General features: G+C 34.8%; 2 protein-coding genes across 3 annotated transcripts; both read right to left on the bottom strand.

Moving 5' to 3' along the window:
* Nucleotides 1–5,812: 5,812 nt before the first annotated feature.
* Nucleotides 5,813–10,278, bottom strand: LOC103973074 (receptor-like protein EIX1). The gene is made up of 2 exons (XM_065179048.1): nucleotides 7,416–10,278; nucleotides 5,813–5,992 (listed from the first exon to the last, which is right to left on the bottom strand). Exon 1 carries the CDS (start codon nucleotides 10,202–10,204, stop codon nucleotides 7,946–7,948), a length of 2,259 nt encoding a protein of 752 aa, XP_065035120.1. The 5' UTR covers nucleotides 10,205–10,278; the 3' UTR covers nucleotides 5,813–5,992; nucleotides 7,416–7,945.
* Nucleotides 10,279–14,845: 4,567 nt separating this feature from the next.
* On the bottom strand, nucleotides 14,846–18,571 carry LOC135671236 (probable LRR receptor-like serine/threonine-protein kinase At4g29180). Of its 2 annotated transcripts, XR_010512673.1 has the most exons (4): nucleotides 18,450–18,571; nucleotides 17,260–17,765; nucleotides 16,154–16,247; nucleotides 14,846–16,057 (listed from the first exon to the last, which is right to left on the bottom strand). XR_010512673.1 is itself a non-coding variant. In XM_065179239.1 (3 exons), the coding sequence occupies exons 1-3, from the start codon at nucleotides 18,459–18,461 to the stop codon at nucleotides 16,244–16,246; spliced, it is 522 nt and encodes a 173-aa protein (XP_065035311.1). In that variant the 5' UTR covers nucleotides 18,462–18,571; the 3' UTR covers nucleotides 14,847–16,243. The 2 variants fall into 2 exon arrangements, 1 of the variants encoding a protein (XP_065035311.1); XM_065179239.1 differs by having other exon boundaries at nucleotides 14,847–16,247.
* Nucleotides 18,572–18,830: the final 259 nt, after the last annotated feature.

Raw genomic sequence — 18,830 nt, 5'->3', positions numbered from 1 at the left:
GCAAAGCAAATACTAGGCATGCAGATTTCTCGTGACAGGAAAAACAAGAAGATTTGGTTGTCACAGGAGAAATACATTGAGAAGGTATTGGAAAGATTCAGTATGAGCAATGCTAAGCTAGTTGGTTCTCCTCTTGCAGGTCACTTCAAGTTGTGCTCAGAACAGAGTCCGTCAAGTGATGAGGAGAAGGAGAAAATGCAAAAGGTTCCTTATGCTTCAGCAGTTGGAAGTTTAATGTATGCAATGGTATGTACGAGGCCGGACATCGCATATGCAGTGGGTGTTACTAGCAGATTTCTTGCAAATCCAGGCAAAGAGCATTGGACAATAGTGAAGTGGATTTTTAGATATCTTAAAGGGAGCTCTAAGGTTTGTTTAAGCTTTGGAGGTGGACCACCTGTGTTAACAGGTTACACAGATGCAGATATGACAAGAGATATAGATACGAGGAAGTCTACTTCAGGTTATATACTTACTTTTGCAGGGGGAGCTGTGTCATGGCAATCCAGGTTACAAAGGTGTATTGCTCTCTCCACCACAAAAGCAGAATATATTGCTGCTACAGAGGTATGCAAAGAAATGTTACGGATGAAAGAATTCTTACAAGAATTGGGGCTAAAACAGGAAAATTATGTGGTGCATTGTGACAGCCAGAGTGCCATCCATTTGTGTAAGAACCCAATGTTTCATTCCAAGTCAAAGCATATAGATGTCAGATACCACTGGATTCGAAATGTATTTGAAGAGAAGCAGTTGCAGCTTCAGAAAATTCATACAGATGACAACGGAGCAGACATGTTGACGAAGACCTTACCAAAAGAAAGACAGGAGATATGCCGACAGTTGGTCGGAATGACTTTACATTGAGGAGTCATGAGATAGCCTCCCTTATGGGCTGAAGGGGGAGGTTGTTGGGCTGATAGCCCATATTCAGCCCATGTGGGCTTTATCAGCCCACAACCCACACCTCCTCTTAACCTAACCCTAATTAAGATTAGGGGGGTGTGGTGGCTGCGTTTTGGAGGCAAATTAAAGCTATAAAAAGGCAGCAACGAGGCAGATCTTTAGAGCCACAAGATTCCAAAGAGAAGAAGGAGAACAAGGTAGAAAAGGAAGAGAAAGAAAGGGAAGAAGACAAGGACAACGCAGAGAGACTGTTCTCAATCATCTAGCAGTGTTCTCATCTCAGGTTAGATCAAATCTACAGTAGACTCTTGCTATGATTACTTGGGGAGGTTTTAGATATTGTGGGCAGTGACGTGATCCTTGTATCCCAGTTATTCTCTTGTGGTTGTTGCTAGGGTTTTAGGCAAGAGATTGAGATTTGTATATTCATTATTCTCATAGTGGATTATCTCTAGTTTGCCCCGTGGTTTTTACCCTTCACATTGAAAGGGTTTTCCATGTATATCTTGGTGTTCTGTTTGATTGTGTTTCCATTTTATTCCGCTGCGTATTATGATCTTCTAGTATTTGTTCATATACAAAGGTTATTCCTCTTTATATCCCCATCACATATGTCATAATATTTTAACCACAGTTCAGTAAGTTTTCATATGAGAATTGCAAGGCTTAAACTTGTACGCAACTTAAATCAAAATCCATGCACTTGACACAATACAAAACATATACGTCCATAATATCCAGCAACGACATATTGAGCTCTCAAACATAAATAAGTTCACCAAAGACATCCCACTAATGGATTATTACATAACAAGTCTCAGGAGTTTGAACCATAAACAATATAATTTGTTGCCTTATACATAACCAAATTCAATCTACTAGTAGGGATCTGAAAAATTTTAACAACAAGGATATGAGCAACCACAACTTAATAAACACCAAAACTCACATATTAGCAAAGCTTCTCATGGATGCATTTTATAAAACTATACACTTATATAAAGGGCAAACATAACTTTACATGCTTTTCAAATCACAACTTTTTAGCTTAATAAACACATAAGATAATATAATTTTTGAATACATTTGCATAACAAAACATAAGTGGATAGATTTCATTTTAATGCCAAGATTATTAATAATCAATCATGAATCAGTATGACCATATCGTATCCTTGTGACAAGGATCAAAATCATATTTAATCTCCATGATATAAGTAATACATTTATCTCTGTGTCAGACCAATGTACAACAACAATTGATAAAGTGTAAATCAAAACCAACTAATTGAGAACAATTAACCATCATGTAAAGTAACATATTGACACCTTATTTGAAATATGTTCAACAATATAGCATTGGAAAATATACTAATTAAATATTTTAATTATTTTAAACAAATGCAATATCGACAAGCTTATTTTCAAAAGCCAATTTAACATTTGCAAAGCACATAACTTCATTATTAACAAATATATTATTAAATTGGAAAACAAGTTATACATAATTATTTGATACTTAAGTTAATCATAGATTATTATAACTGATATAGTGATCAACACTCTCCTTATTTTCCTAAATCATTCGAATAATATAAACCAATCCAATAAACAATCATAATATTTTCTTTCTTATCTGAGAATGACTATTTTTTTTTTTTAAATCACAACATACTCGATGATTTTAGAATAATTAATCTATAGTCTTATTTACTCTCTGATTGGTAGGGAATGAATAGAAATTCAAAATCATACATATATATATATATATATATATATATATATATATATATATATATATATACTCTTTCAAATTTAAAACTTACCTTACTCTCTTGATATAAACCTTTCTCCTTTTCAACTCTCTCAGATTAACTACCCTTACAACTCTTTCTTCTTTTCACAGGCTCAAGAGAGAACATGTACACCTCTCTTTTAAACCTCACTTATCTCTTACAAAACTAACTCTAGGAGGAAGAGACTCTAAATCCTAAGAGAGTTTCCAATATTTTTTATTAAGTATTATTTTCCTCATTTCTACTCAATTTCGTGCTTTCCAAGTAGGAATAGCTAGGATATTTATAGACCCCAAATGACTTCAAAAATGGAGTAAAAAAAGTCTCATCTAAGTTTCCCGAGTCCTGACGGTACCACCGCTTGTGTTGGGCGGTACCACCGCCCAATCTAGTGGTACCACCGCCTGATAGTCTGGGAGACTATGTCTGGGCGATACCACCCCCTAACACACTAACACTAGGCGGTACCATCGCCTGACAGATTGGAAAAGTGTGCTTTTGACTTTTCCAGCTCATAGGTGGTTCTACCTAATCTTGGGTCACTAAATGAGCCTTCCACTTAGCCCAAAATAGTCACAACTCAGGCCCAATGGGCCGCTATTTGAGTTAGCATAGTTATACCTAAAACTAACTCAATTACGACCTATCCAAGATCAATTAAGATACAACCGATTACAAGACTAGAATTCTATGTTGTTCGGTATGTCATTAGTTCATACGACACTTTGTCCGATCTTTTGGCACATCATTCTCTCCTTCCGCGTATTGCCCAATCAGCATATTGACCTTCCGTAACTTTCGATTTCCTTGGCGCAATGTCTGATCCTTCGGCCCGATGCCCAAACTCATGGCACGAAGTCCTTTTGGCACGTCGACCAATCCTTTGGCCCGACATCCAATCTTTTGATATGTTCAACTCTAACCCAATGTCTGATTCCCCTACTTTAATCAGTTTATCTTTTCATGATCAAAGATAGTCTTGCATCACTCAAACAAACATTAGATTATAACTTTATCAATTAATTTCATCATCAAAATTCAAGATTCAACATTAAGGACTATATGATATTCTGTTGAGAAATCATTTGATGAATCTAAACTACTGGACGAGGCTGATGATGAACATGTTGGAGTAGGATCTATTACTTGATTCCGTTGAGTGTCTAGTTTTAATGGAATCTAAATTTGTTTTTCACCTTCATTGGTCTCCCAAATTCAATTTACCTTTTTATCAAACATAATATTTATTTTAATAATAATTAAATATCCATCATTCATCAATTGTCTAACAGTAAATAAGTTATGTGATAAAATAGAAATAAAAAATATTATCAAGCTATTTTACCTTCCCTTGACTTATCTTTACCTCAATTGTTCCTTTCGCTTTCATTGGATTTAGAGTGACAGATTCAATGTTTACGCTTGATATACTTTGTTTTCTGCTAGAGTCTCTTAATATTTGTTTTACTAGGAAGACTTGATATAGAGTAGATGAACGGCTTGGATCAATCTTACCACTAAATTGGAGCAATATTGAAGCGGTTGGGATGTCATCGTCTTACCACTAAATTAGAGCTATTAATGGAATTTGTTTCTTTTATAGATATCATATGTATCTCTAGATTTTAAGAGAGAGAGAGTAAGATCTGAAGAATATATATACATACATGTATGCTACCTGCTAAGAATATATATATATATATATATATATATATATATATATATATATATATATATATATATATATATATATATATATATATATATATATATATATATATATATATATATATATATATAGAGAGAGAGAGAGAGAGAGAGAGAGAAAAAGAGGAGTCGTTGTTAGTGGGATATCTAGTCTTGGCATATTATAGAGTTAATGTTTGCACTTGACATGACTTTGTTTTCTATTTAAAGTCTCTTAATATTTGTTTTGACTAGGAAGACCAGAGTGGACGAATGACTTATGTTAATCTTACCATTAAATTAGAGCAATACTAAAGGAATTGGAATGTCATTATTTTTTAGCCATATTGAAGAAGTTTATTTCTTCTATAGAATATATATTCTATATATATTTAGATTTTAAGAGAGAGAACAACATGTGAAAAATACTTTAATTCCTTCGAGGATGGTCCAAATCTTTAATTGATCTCACATAATAAAAAAATTAATTTTTTTTCGGATAGACAAAAGTTATCAAATCATTTTAAATAGAAAAAATGATGATGACAAGTTTATTAGAAAAAAATTGAACTACCATATAATAATTCTAAAAAGTTATTTTCTATAATCTTTTGGAATACTAGAAACTTTTAGCCCATGCTTTTAGATTTCCTGAAACATATCAGATAATTCAAGGAGGAGGAACTAATCATCAAGAGGAGAAGCACCGAAATTTATAGTCACGATGCAATGAACTTAAAAAGTGAACAGATACCAACAAAAACATTTGCTAAAGGGTTTTTATTTGATAATTAGTCCAAATATTGTAGAGGCTCCTTTTTGAGTTCCATCACCTCCAATTACATAGACGTGGTAGGTATGAAAAGAAAACAAAAAGAGAAGAAGATCAACATATGTGATTAAGATTAAAAATTTTAAGATCATCGGCTTCGGATGACAAATCATAAAAGAAATAACATTAAGCCACCTGAGTAATGAAATGGCAATCCAAGAGGATCAATTTCCAGAAGCAAAAGAGAGCTTCGAAAAGGAGAGCAAGGATTTAGCCTATATGTCGATCATGAAGAACTCACTTTCTGGGCAACTGTATCCATCTATTTGCTAGTGATTCGTGTCCATGCTATTGGCTGCCAATTCGGTCAAGCTTCTCCTGCCTATTGGAGTATACAACTCTCATTGGTTAAGGCTTAACCGATAGAGCTATGTTAGGTTATCATTTCTATTATTCCATAAAGCTAAAGACGATAGAAACTAAGGGTTTTTAAGGTGATGGCAGAGTTGTTGTCAACATCTCGCTCTCTTAATCATTCATCATCACAACATATGTCATAATATTTTAACCACAGTTCAGTAAGTTTTCATATGAGAATTGCAAGGCTTAAACTTGTACGCAACTTAAATCAAAATCCATGCACTTGACACAATACAAAACATATACATCCATATAATATCCAGTAGCGACATATTGAGCTCTTAAATACAAATAAGTTCATCAAAGACATCCCACTAATAGATTATTACATCATAAGTCTCAAGAGTTTGAACCATAAACAATATAATTTGTTGTCTTGATACATAACCAAATTCAATATACTTGCAGGCATCTGAAAAATTTTAACAACAGGGATATGAGCAACCACATCTTAGTAAACACCAAAAATCATATATTAGCAAAACTTCTCATGGATGCATTTTATAAAATTATATAAAGAGCAAACATATCTTTACATGCTTTTCAAATCACAACTTTTTAGCTTAATAAGCACATAAGACACCATAATTTTTTAATACATTTGCATAGAAAAACATAAGTGGATAGATTTCATTTTAATGCCAAGATTATTATTAATCAATCATGAATCAGTATAAGTATAACTAAACCTTCATATCTAAATTCATTGATGGTCATGACTATAACAAAGGGCATATATTAAAATAGAAGTCGAAATGCTAATGGTTATGACCATATTGTATCCTTGTGACAAGGATCAAAATTATATTTAATCTCCATGATATAGGTAATACATTTATCTCTATGTCAGACCAATGTACAACAACAATTAATAAAGTCTAAATCAAAACCAACGAATCGAGAACAATTAACCATCATCTAAAATAACATATTGACACCTTATTTGTAATATGTCCAACAATATAGTATTGAAAAATATAATAATTAAATATTTTACTTATTTTAAACAAATGCAATATCTAAAAGCTTATTTTCAAAAGCCAATTTAACATTTTCAAATCACATAACTTCATTATTAACACATATATATTATTAAATTGGAAAACAAGTTAGACATAATTATTTGATACTTACGTTAATAATATATTATTATAACTGATATGGTAATCAAAATTCTTCTTCTTTTCCAAATCATTCGAATAATATAAACCAATCCAATAAACAATCATAATATTTTCTTTCTTATGTGAGAATGACTATTTTTTTCTCTAAAATCACAACATACTCAATAATTTTAGAATAATTAATCTATAGCTCTATTTACTCTCTGATTGGTAGGGAATGAATAGGAATTCAAAATCATACATATATATACTCTTTCAAATTTAAAACTTACTCTCTTGATATAAAAACAACATCCTTATTAAATCTCACACCTATTTTATTGTTTTCTCCTCTTTTCTTCCCCTGCCAAAGTCACCTCTTTCTTCCTCTATTCTATCATTTCGAAAGTAATGTGTTTGCTCCTTTAAAATCAATATAGCATATTTTTAAACTATATCTTCACGGAAGACTTAGGTTGTAGTTCTCTTTTTTTTCTAATATTTCTCTGCTTTAAAACTACGAGCCAACTCTTGCATGATGTTATAATTATGCAAACATCAAATAGAAGAAGACTGTAAATAACCACATTACATATAAATTGATCTCAAATATCATAAATATAGCAGCCCATCCTTTGTTAGATCAACAATACAAATTCTTTTTTCATTGATCACAACCAGCATCTAGGAATCTAAAATATCATATAAATAAAAAGTAGAGTGATGACATACCTTCTCCTCATCTACCGTAAAGCCTGGGATCATCCACACTAGAAATTTTAGGATTAACGACTCAACAATCATCGAAGAATTAATTGCCATTGCACCCAAACCCAATCATACATATCATCAATGATATGGAAATAAGCATGCCTCCATGCGTCTTTGAGGAAGAGAATACCACAAAAGGTCCAAAATCCCATCACATATCCTAATACCATGCTGATATAGAACCATAGCCACTCGGGAATCTCCTTCTTGTACTTTTGTATAATATTTTGAGTTGTTTTATTATTAAAACAACTTTTGGAAACTGGTGGTCCACATAAGTCAGCATTACCCATATAGATAGATGGATCATTGAGTGTTTGGAGTTGATTACCAGATGGTATTATTCCTGAAAGATTATTATATGACAAATTCAAATAGCTTAAGAAATATAAAACCGATAAGCTCTCAGGAATGCTACCAGAAAGGTCATTTATTGATAGATCAAGGGATTCTAATGATATCATTCCTCCTATCTCCCAAGGGATTTTCCCTTATAAATGATTTCTTGACAAATTTAAGTTCTTGAGTCCTGCAAGGTCTCCAATTCCTTTTGGTATCTCTCCGGTTAGTCTATTGTTTGAAAGATCCAAACTTTTCATAAAAATTATGCTGTATTTTGAATAATAAAGATCTTGTCCCTTCGTAAAGACATCTAATTCATTATCAAAAAGACCACTATATTGTGATGTCGATCTCATGGTATTTAAATTACCAATGTTGTGAGGTATTGATCCAGAGAAATTGTTATTAGCAAGATCCAATATTTGAAGCAGTTCAAATCCAGCAAGTTGCCAAGGAATAACTCCAGAAAACATATTTGAATGTAGACGAAGCACTACCAGATATTGTAGATTATCTCCCATCCATATTGTTATACTTCCGACAAGATTGTTTTGAGCCAAATCAAGAAATTGTAACTTTGTACAATTTTTGAATGACAAAGGAACCTCACCCGAAAAACTGTTATTTTTCAGTTGCAATAGCTGAAGCTCACTTAAAAATCCGATCGTGTGTGGAATTTCACCCGAGAAGTGATTGTTGCTCAAATCTAAGTAATAAAGATTTTGTAATGACTTTCCCAAACAATAATAAGGGATCTGACCAAGTAATTTATTGTTCGAAAGGTCAAGGTATACGAGACCACCTGTCCATTGGCAGATTGATGAAGATAAGCCACCATCAAGCATATTATTTGAGAGTGCCACTGATTGAACATAGGGCCATATCGGCAATTGCCCTGTAAAGGAATTATTGGAGAGAGATAAAGTATGAAGTGTAGACGGTAGCATCGTTGGTAATGGACCTTCAAATCTGTTGGAATCCAAATGTAATCTTTCCAACTTGGTGAACTTTAAAGAAGATGGCAGCTTCCCTCCTATTTGGTTGTTGGAAAGGCTGATCGTAGAAGATGAAATATTCCAAAACCAAGCGGGCATTGTCCCTGCAATTTTACAGTCTGCCAAATGTAATTCTTCGATCTGTGTTTGAAACTGCAACCATTCTGGAAATTGAGGTCCCAACTGACATTTGGTTAAATCTACATATCTGAGTTGGAAAGGGGGGACCCAACTCTGCCCAATTGATATGGTGATGGAGTTGTAAGACAAGTCCAACACTTGCAATCTCGTAAGATTCTCAAAATGAACTTCTGAAATGACACCTCCAAGAGAATTTCCACGGAGATACAATTCAGTGAGATTTGAGAACTTACCAACGGAGGAAGGCATGGAACCGTTGAATAAATTATATTGGAGATCCAAAATGATGAGATTCGTCATTTTCTCCAACCAACCGCTCAAATTTCCTGTCAATTGGTTGCCTTGCATATGTAATTCTTTCAGTCTACGGAGATCAACCATGGATCTCGGTACGGTACCCTCGAGTTGATTGAATCCTAGATCAAGAAAAGTAAGAGAGCCCAAGTCTCCAATTGCATCGGGAATAATGCCATATAACCCAGAATAATAGAGATCAAGATGGGTAAGACTAGTAATATTCCACAACCATTTGGGTAAGGTGGAGTTGAAAATATTATAGGAGAGATCAAGGACGGTAAGAGAGGAGGTGAAGTTGACGTGCACAACAGAAGCTGGGATGGTCTTGAGACCAACGGAAGACATACTTAACACTTGGAGGGAAGGCAGCATGTTCACGGATGAGAACCAATCTGGGGCACCGGTTAGCTTCAACCAGCTCAAGTCCAGGTGATTCAGGGAGGTAAGATGGGAGAGCCATTCGAGGTTGTCAACATGGGATGTAAAATCTAAAGCATCGCTTAGATCAAGAACGTAGAGGCTCGAAAGGTTCCCCAGCCGAGCAGGTATTCCTCCCATGAATCGTGTAGAAGATAGATTGAGGTATCTCAGTTTCTTGAAGGAGCCGATGAATTCCGGTATGCGGATCCCGCTGAAATCATTGAAGCTAAGATCCAAGTGCTCCAGATGTGATAAAGCAAGCAATGACGTGTTCATCCTCTCACCGCGTAATGCCCAATCATCTGTATTGGTGTTTCGGAGGTCCAGCATGACGACGTGGCCAGTGGTGGTGTCGCAGGCCACTCCGTTCCATGTGCAACAGTGGTGGCCTGTCCAAGAAGATAGCCGGTTGCGGGTGTCTATGACACCAGCTTTGAAGTCCAGCAGCGCCTCCCTCTCCATGCTGAAACACCCACTTGTCACCGTGGCCCGGTGGAGGAGGAGGGCCAAGAGGTACAACAACAATGACGAAAAGAAGCGTAAAGGGAAACCCATGGCGCGCAGTTTGATCTCCCTCCCTTACCTAACTACCTACTCCAAGCCGCCACAGTCAGAAGAACAGGATGAAGGTGGAGGTGCATGCTATGTGTGGTACCCATTATCCATGATATATAAATTGGGCATAGCTCACTCAGCTTGCTTGCTATGTGTGGTTGGAATAATAAATTAAACTTTATGGTTAGATAGAATTTTGATTTATGAATTCTATCCAAGATATAATTAAAATTGAAACTTTAAGTTTACCCTTTATAAAATAAGAGCTCATGTAAAGTAATACTTTAGGTATAAAATTTGAGATGAGAGATGAATTAAAATAGATTAAAGTTTTTATATTAAATACATAATTTTGAATTTTGAACTCGCTTCCTTATTTTTCTCTATCGTCACTTTTAACATAACATCATGTGACGTAAGAGTAAGGGCCAAGTTTTTGTTCCATCATCGTAGGGGTAAAACGATAGATACCCTAAGGATGAAACTAATAGCATCGGTTTCAATAGGTGGGATAAGCACTGTTTGACAGACGAGCGGTGACTTGATTGATGCAGATAAGATGAGTGGTGAGAAGCCTCACATCCCTAAGCTGCATTCCATGGATTCTTTTTCTACACGTCGCTGGCCAAGAAGACTTTGACTTGCGGTAAATTAGAATTTAGATTAGAGTTCTAAATAGAAAAATTAATTTTTATGAACATAAGGATGCGCCAAACAAACTACAATTTGACTTGCAATTAACATCTATCATTTTCTCTTCTTCTTTCAAGTGAATATTGGCTCTCTCAAATCTTAAGCAGCACATCAAGCATAATTTAGTGTACAATCTTAACAAAACTTGCATGCGTTGGTTGAAGCTTGGATTGTCATAATGACAATTTTAAGAAAGAAAGTGCCTCATCTGCAGCGTAATATGTTTTCTAGATGCTAAAAGAGTACTGTTTTTTAGAAGCATCCTCTTGGTATAACTTTTTTGTCTAGGAAAGACGTCAAATAACATCATGGACGAGCGTGCTTCATACGGAAAGATATACCGAAGAAAGTTAATTGGGATAGCTACTCAACTCGATCGGGTAACCATCCACTTAGGTGAGTGGGCAAGACTCGAGAACTTTACAAGTCTTCCATGTCTACTGGTGAAATGAAGAAGATGAGTTGCATGCTGTGTGGAAGAAGTTGGCATTTATTGGAGTTGATTCCGTTGTCGATTGGGCTGACAGGTCAAGTCTTCTTCGTGCAGAAGTGGAGATCAAAAGTAGTCCATGGAATCGGAGAATTTTGCGTGCATCCCTTTCCTCATCAGTTGCTGCTTTATAAACCATGAATGTTGGCTTTGTGATTTCACCGGCCATACACCTCCACCTTCTTCCTGTTCTTCTGATTGCAAGTGGGGGTTTTTTACATGGAGAGGGAGGTGTTGGAATTAAACTTATTAACCTATCGTAAAGAGATTCAATCTATCGATATATCAAGAGAGAAGTTCATTGTATCAAAAGGAGAAATATATTAAATATTTATAGAAAGATCAATTAAATTAACTAATGATTCTTAAAAGAGTTTTTAAAAAAATGATTTATTTTAAAAATAATTAATATAATATATCTATGGAAACTTTATAAATCCCATATGCTATGTCATGAAACATAAAGTTTTTAAATTAATGAAGAGTTTTGAGTAAAAGATAAGAGTATTTTGTCTTGTCCTACTCTTTTATTGTGTGTTAGTCATATATAATCTTTCTATCCTTTGATTGATAAAAAATATATATATATTATATGGTATATCTAAATAAAAATTCTTCTAAGCTCTCAAAATATACGAGAGTTTGTAGAAAATGAATTTGTTAAACCAAGTTCAATAGAAGGAACAATCAATATAAAAGTAAAAAAATAAGAAGGGAGGAGAAAATGATTTTGTTCACAATTTTCCAAAGGCTTGATGATATAATGTTTGAGATCATCACTTTAGTAAATACTTCAAAAGAGGCTTGGGAAATACTTCAAAAAGTATTTGGTGGTTTGGATCAAGTAAAAAAATTTCGTCTACAAGTTTTATGAGTTGATTTTAAAAAATTATAATAAGGTACTTTTGAATCTATTTCTAATTACTTCTCAAAAATTATTTCTATTGTTCATTAAATGAGATGAAATGGTGAACAAATAAGTGATCAAAGAGTAATAGAAAAAATACTAAAATCTCTATATCCAAAGTTTGATTTTATTGCTATAGCGATTGAAGAGTCAAAAGACTTAGAACAAATATCTTTAGAACAACTAATGGATTCTTTTTAAGTTTACGAACAAAGACTAACAAAAAGAGGAGAAGAAAAATATATAGAGAAAGCAGTACAAACCAAGTTTACTCTTGAAAACAAAGACAAATTCAAATCTCAATCTAAGGTTTTTTTTACTCTTACTGATGATCATAGTGGCAAAACTTAGGCTTGCATGTTAAAGGAAAAGAAAATTTTTTAAGCAAATTCAAAGAATTTAATAATTTGATTGAAAGTCAAAGTGGTTATAAGATTAAATATTTAAAAATAAATAAGGACAATGAATATTCAAGAAATTTGAAAGTTTTTATAGAAATAATAAAATTTTATATCAATTCATCATGTTACAAGCCTCAATAAAATGATATCTTAGAAAGAAAAAATAGAATTATACATAATATAGTCCGATTCATGTTAAAGGAAAAAAGAATTCCTAAAAAAATTTCAAAACATGCATCCACAAGTCACTTATAACCTCCAGAGACAAATTTCATGAGCTATGATTCATAATTACTCGTATACCTACCAATGATCACTTTCCATTGTCTGTATGTTAAATATGTCCGGATCATGTAATTTAGAAAAGTTGGGTAGATAATTATAAAACAGACTCTATGTAAAGGACATTGATGATCCTAAAACATACTTTACAAATATAAAGGTGAAAAAGTTAGCTAAAAATTAACTGACTTAATTTTAGGCAATCACACTTATATGCAAGGTTTGTCAAGCTTTGGTAGAATGATAGATAATAAATTATTATTTATCAACCCACTAGTTGTTTATAAGTTTGTATTACACATGGCTTAAAAATTGACTCATTTAATCTTGATCTATTTGATAAAGAACTTAGCTTTATCAAAATTTTAATCTCAGGCAGAATTTAGACAAGACTAGAATTGAAAAAGATCAGCATAATTACACACCAAATCAGAGTTGGGAAGGTTCATCATAATGAATGGTCTTATGGAATAGAAACTTCCCTTGAAGTAGTGTGTGGTATCAACCATAAGCTTACATCTGTTTTAGCTGTTCGCTCCAACTAAACCATAAAAATATTTAGATAAAGATGTTGTTTGGATGCTAACATCTAAGGCAGATACAGTAACCAAGCAAGAAATCCTTGCTTTACGAGTCTCACTTTTGTTACCGTAGATAAAAGAGAAAAAAAAATCTTTTCAGCAATAAAAGAAGTTATTTTTCTCTATGATATCAGAGAAGACATGTCCTGATATTATACAGGTAAGAGTTCTATCTCACTTCTAACATTGCCATTTTGCTGAAGAAGAAAAGGACATTATACAACAAAATTGTATGTTTATAAGCTATTACTTGCTTAAAACCACTTACATAATTTTGTTGTAGATTTTTTTCTCCTCAAGAAGAAGAATAAAAGCGATGATAGGAGCAGCAGTATAATCAGCGCTGGGACGACAGCGATCAGCACAATGGTGAATGTAGTGAGCTTCCTTCCTTTGCTGCCAATTTGACATGTACTATGACAGAGACATATATCCGGATTGTTGTCCACTCTTTGCAGAATTCATAAGATATAATTATTAGTCTCAGGTAGAAGGAATTGTGGGAAGATTTGGGAAGTTAGACTACAGCACAAACCTCAACTCAAGTAATCCTTTTGATTGTCCATCACATAAAGAAGCTGGAATAGGCCCATTGAGTCGGTTATTTGACAAAATTCTGCAAAAAGTTTGATATTGCTCAAACATTAGCATATAATATGTGGAGAAAGAAGTCCTGAAGCATGCGCACGACAAAGTTGAAGTTTTCGATATTGAAAATGCATGCACCAGGTGATTTGTGTAAGAGAGAAAAATCTGTTCTTACAGCACATTGAGTGATGTCAATTCTTCTAAAGAGAGCGGTATTGGGCCTGTTAAATCATTGTCTGACAAGTCCCTGAGACAAAATACATGGATTACATTAGTTATTGATATGTTTTAATAAGAAATTTCATTAAGAAATTACATCTACAAATTGTTCTCAATGTCTCTGCATGATGTTGCTAGCCGGCAGCCTCCGACGATAAATTTAGAAACTTACAAATAGTTAAGGGCCTTCAGATTAGCAAAAGTATTTGGTATAGCACCATTCAACCCATGATAAGAGAGGTTTCTGTAAAAGAAAATAAAGTAGAAATCATTACATCAGAATCAGTGCTTTTTATTGATGTCTTTTAAAACAACCAAATCTTGGAGCTTACAATGAGGTGACTCTTGGGGTACCAGAGCTTGAGTAGGTGCAATTTACTCCACTCCGAATGAATTGCTGCGGAGCACAAGGATCACCCTGCCATATCTTCATCTGATATAATTTCTTTATCCCCATCATAGCATCAACTGTTAATTTTACTGGTTAAGCCAATATCTGATATGCTATGCAAAGAGAAATTCTTATTTACTTCAGGAAAGAGATAGCTTCGGTACAGATCAACCATGGTCCACCATACTGAATTCAAGCTATTGTGAAAAAAATCCAAGGTTGGCATGTAATTGGATCCATGCCATGTAGATGATTATTATAGCCCCCTCCGAAAAAAATTTAATATTCATTTCAAAGTAGTAAATGGGCTCCATGAAGCATTTTGACACAACTCTGCCCGGAAAAAGCGTTTCACATGCATGAGCACACCTAGCCACACCTTATATGATTTGGTTTAAACGATAGAACTTTGATCACTGAAAATCCTGATGTTTGTATGATCTTACTATTGATATTAATATCCAAATTGTGCTTGACCTAGCTTATGAATAATTATCTTGAAATGATATATACAAGCACATCAAAACCATTAGATACATCACTTGTTGTATGGTAACCCAGTCATTTTATATATTGTCAATATCAGTCATTTATATTCTTGTCAATCTAACTTTTGCTTATCATCTCATACATGTCAAATCACCACGAGAAGTAAAAGCGCAGATGAATATAAATTATAATTTCTGATAATGCATGGTTCAAGTGCTTGGACTCAAAAAGAATAATTAACATATTTTCCCGAAAAGTATGCACATCCTCTGAACATATGATTGACAGTTATGCATAATATCTCAAACATTTCATTGCAATAAGCAAGTCTTTGGAATTATTGTACACTCCAAGTTGACCAAATGAATCCCTACGTAAGTTCCAGTAGACTGATTATTTTAACAAAGGTGGCAGAAAATATGCTTCATTTTACCTATGCTACAACAAAATAAAGGAAAGAGACAATATATTCATCTTCAACTTAATATGTAAACTTCAAATCAGCAATCAGCTAAATAAGCAAACAACTTATTGTATACGTTCAGGTAAGACACCAGTGAAATGGATAATGCACTGCCAATAACATACTACACTTTTTTCCTTCAGAAAATGGATCAAAGGGGGGGAAAGCATGAATGGTCACATTGCATGTTAGTCTTCAAAAGTGTGCAGGTAATTAATAAGAAAAACACAGTTCATCTTGAGGGGAAAAAAAGAAGAAGCAGATGATACAAGTTATTGGCCGGACTAGAGCGATGGATGTCCAAAGTAGTGGTGGGATAGCATACCATCGGCTGGATCTGTTGCCACAGCTGAAAGATTAATAGGAATGTAAACCTCAGCAGCATTGAGGATGGGGGGAAGGGTGGAACCGACCACCCTTGTCAGATTAAAATAACCTTTTAAACCTGGGTACGCCAGCCGATGGATGAAATGGACATGAGTTGCCAGTAGATATGCAGGACTGATGTTATCACTATCGGGTTCCCCATCTGCTCTCACCTGAAAAATTCTACTTCCATTCCCACTTAAATAGTTGAAATCAGCAAAGTGCAAATAGATATAGAATGTTGTTTGAACACTCGAATTGAGGCCATAGCCCAAGGAATAATGCAATGTAAAATTATCTGCAGCAACAGTTGCAGTCCCCATGACCATGCCTGGGACCTCATAAGCATCACCACGAGTGGTCTTGATTCCCAAAGAATTGCTTGTAAAATTCCATGTTACACAACCAGTATAACCGTTGCAAGGAAGCAACATAAAGAGAGATTATGCTAGTCGTATTCCTTAAGACTCCTCCTTCGCCACACACGACAATGTAAATCATTGTCCTCATCGAGTTTGCTATCCTCTCCCAAATTGTGGTAATTATCTCCTGTGATCCCCTATTTCTGCTCACTTATTTGTGTCAGATATATGTGATTATTTGTGTCAGATATATTTCTGCTCACTTATTTGTGTCAGATATATTTCTGCTCACTTATGACATTATGCTAAGTTCATTTAGCTTGTGCTTCGTGTCTAACTTGTAAAATTAAAAAATCATAATTACGGTATTGTTCATTGTAATTTCGCTTCTATAGATAATTAAACTTGGATCTTAATTGGGTTTGATTTAGTCTAATAGTCTTTTCTAGCGATGAACACTTTTACTGGACATCTGTGGTTAAAATTGAGAGTCAGTTTAATCAAAATTGTAATCGAAGAGTATACAGAGTCAATTACTTCTACAGTGCAAATGAGTCTTTATGTTTGTTACAATTTTTTTGAGATAACCACAAACAGATTATAACACTTTGCTCCCTTTATAGAAGATCAAGGCTCCATCCCTTTCCAAATTTTCAGTAGTGATTCGGCCTCAAAAGAACTACCCTAAGCAATGAATAAAGGAAAGCTAGGAGAAAACCCTCGGGTTCAAGAAATCCCCTTTCTCCATGCGAGGCATGAACAGTGTACAATCCGTACGGGAGAAGAAATTTCAACAAGCATGGAATGGAAGGTCTGCGTTTACCTGAGGGTGTCGTTGGTGAGGGATCCCAAGTTGTAGCGACTGTAGAAGAGTAGTGCAGCGGATTGATTCGCGTCCTGGTACGCCAGGTGGTTGTCGATATGCCTCAACTCCAGCAAAGATATGAACGGCGTTCCCGAACCAATGTTGGCCAGGCATATCGACAGGGAGTCGGACGGGGCGAGAGTAATAATCTCGGCCTCGTAAAGTGTGGACGCCTTGGTGATGTTTATGCGTCGCCAGAGGTTGACACCGACATAGAGATCGAATAGCAGTGGTGGGGCGACGGAGTTCCCAAAGGCTTGGCCGTCGTAGTTGCCGTGAACGAAGGAGGCCCTTACGAGATACCTGTCCCCTTCCTTCAACCGGGGAATGGTGTAGCAGTTGCGAGTTCCGTCGGGAAAGCTTCGAACGGTGAACCACGTACGTACCTGTGTCGAATCCTCGAAGTACCTGTCAGCGATTCGGACGTTTCTTCCCGTGTCGATGTATCCTTCGTCGACTTCGTACTGTATTCACATACTTTGTGGTTGCTATATATATATATATATATTTGTGGTTGCTATATCATCATACTTTGGATGATGTAATGATTAATTCAGTCTCAGGAAAATTTACTATGATATTGAGTATAATAATCTTTGACCTCACTATGTAAAGGCCCCTGAGGTGTATGTTGTGAGATTTGAACTCTCTTAGATCATTTGTTCTTTAATGAACTTAGTATTTAGTTGAATCCTCGAATCCCTAAACTAATTTAAGAATCAAAGGATTTTATTGGGTACGCCATCAAAATAATTTTATTGATCGATACCATCTCTCTCAAAGATAGATATGGATTAAGATCATGATTGGTTAGGAATGAGCATTCCAGGTTGAATAATCAAAATCTAAATTAATAATATACATGCATTTACTTCTTAATCTAGTAATATTTTGCTGAGAGAAAAAAGAAAAAGAGGGAGAGAAATTTGGTAGAGAAGAGAAAGAGGAGCAGCAGACTAAAGAATGGAAGAAAAGAGAAGAGAAATTGGAAATCTGTGGTCATCATCAATTGATGCAATTCAAATGGAGTCACCATGAGAACGCAACCACCAGAGAGAGAGAGATCCATGGTGACGAGCATGTTCTTGCAATGGGTGCTGCTTGAGAACAAGAAAAAGCTAAAGCTATGCACATCGCAAGCAAAGTACCTGGCTGACCATTCACCAGAATCGCTGCTGCCAACCAACCTAAGCAGACTCGGACGATGAAGTTTCTCATCGTCTCCCTGCAACTCAACTCCTCGATGCCATCCGCAGATTTTTGCTTCAGCAGGCACCATACATATACATGTACATATAGAGAGAGACTGACATGCATATATGGATGTCCAATGGCTTTGGTATGCTGTAAAGACGACGACTGACATACCGAACGTTTGCGTTTGATATGATTTTTATTTTTAATTTTTTTGCTAAAAGTCTCTTGATATTTATTTTACTAGGAAGACTTGATATAGAGTCAATGGATGACTTGAACCAATCTTATCACTAAATTGGAACAATTTAAAGAGGTTGACATATTATCGTCTT

Source organism: Musa acuminata, unplaced genomic scaffold (assembly GCF_036884655.1).
Source record: "Musa acuminata AAA Group cultivar baxijiao unplaced genomic scaffold, Cavendish_Baxijiao_AAA HiC_scaffold_1138, whole genome shotgun sequence".
In the NCBI taxonomy this organism is placed as follows: Eukaryota; Viridiplantae; Streptophyta; class Magnoliopsida; order Zingiberales; family Musaceae; genus Musa; species Musa acuminata.
Note: the sequence above shows the minus strand (reverse complement) of the source record. Positions and strands in the feature narration are given on the sequence as shown.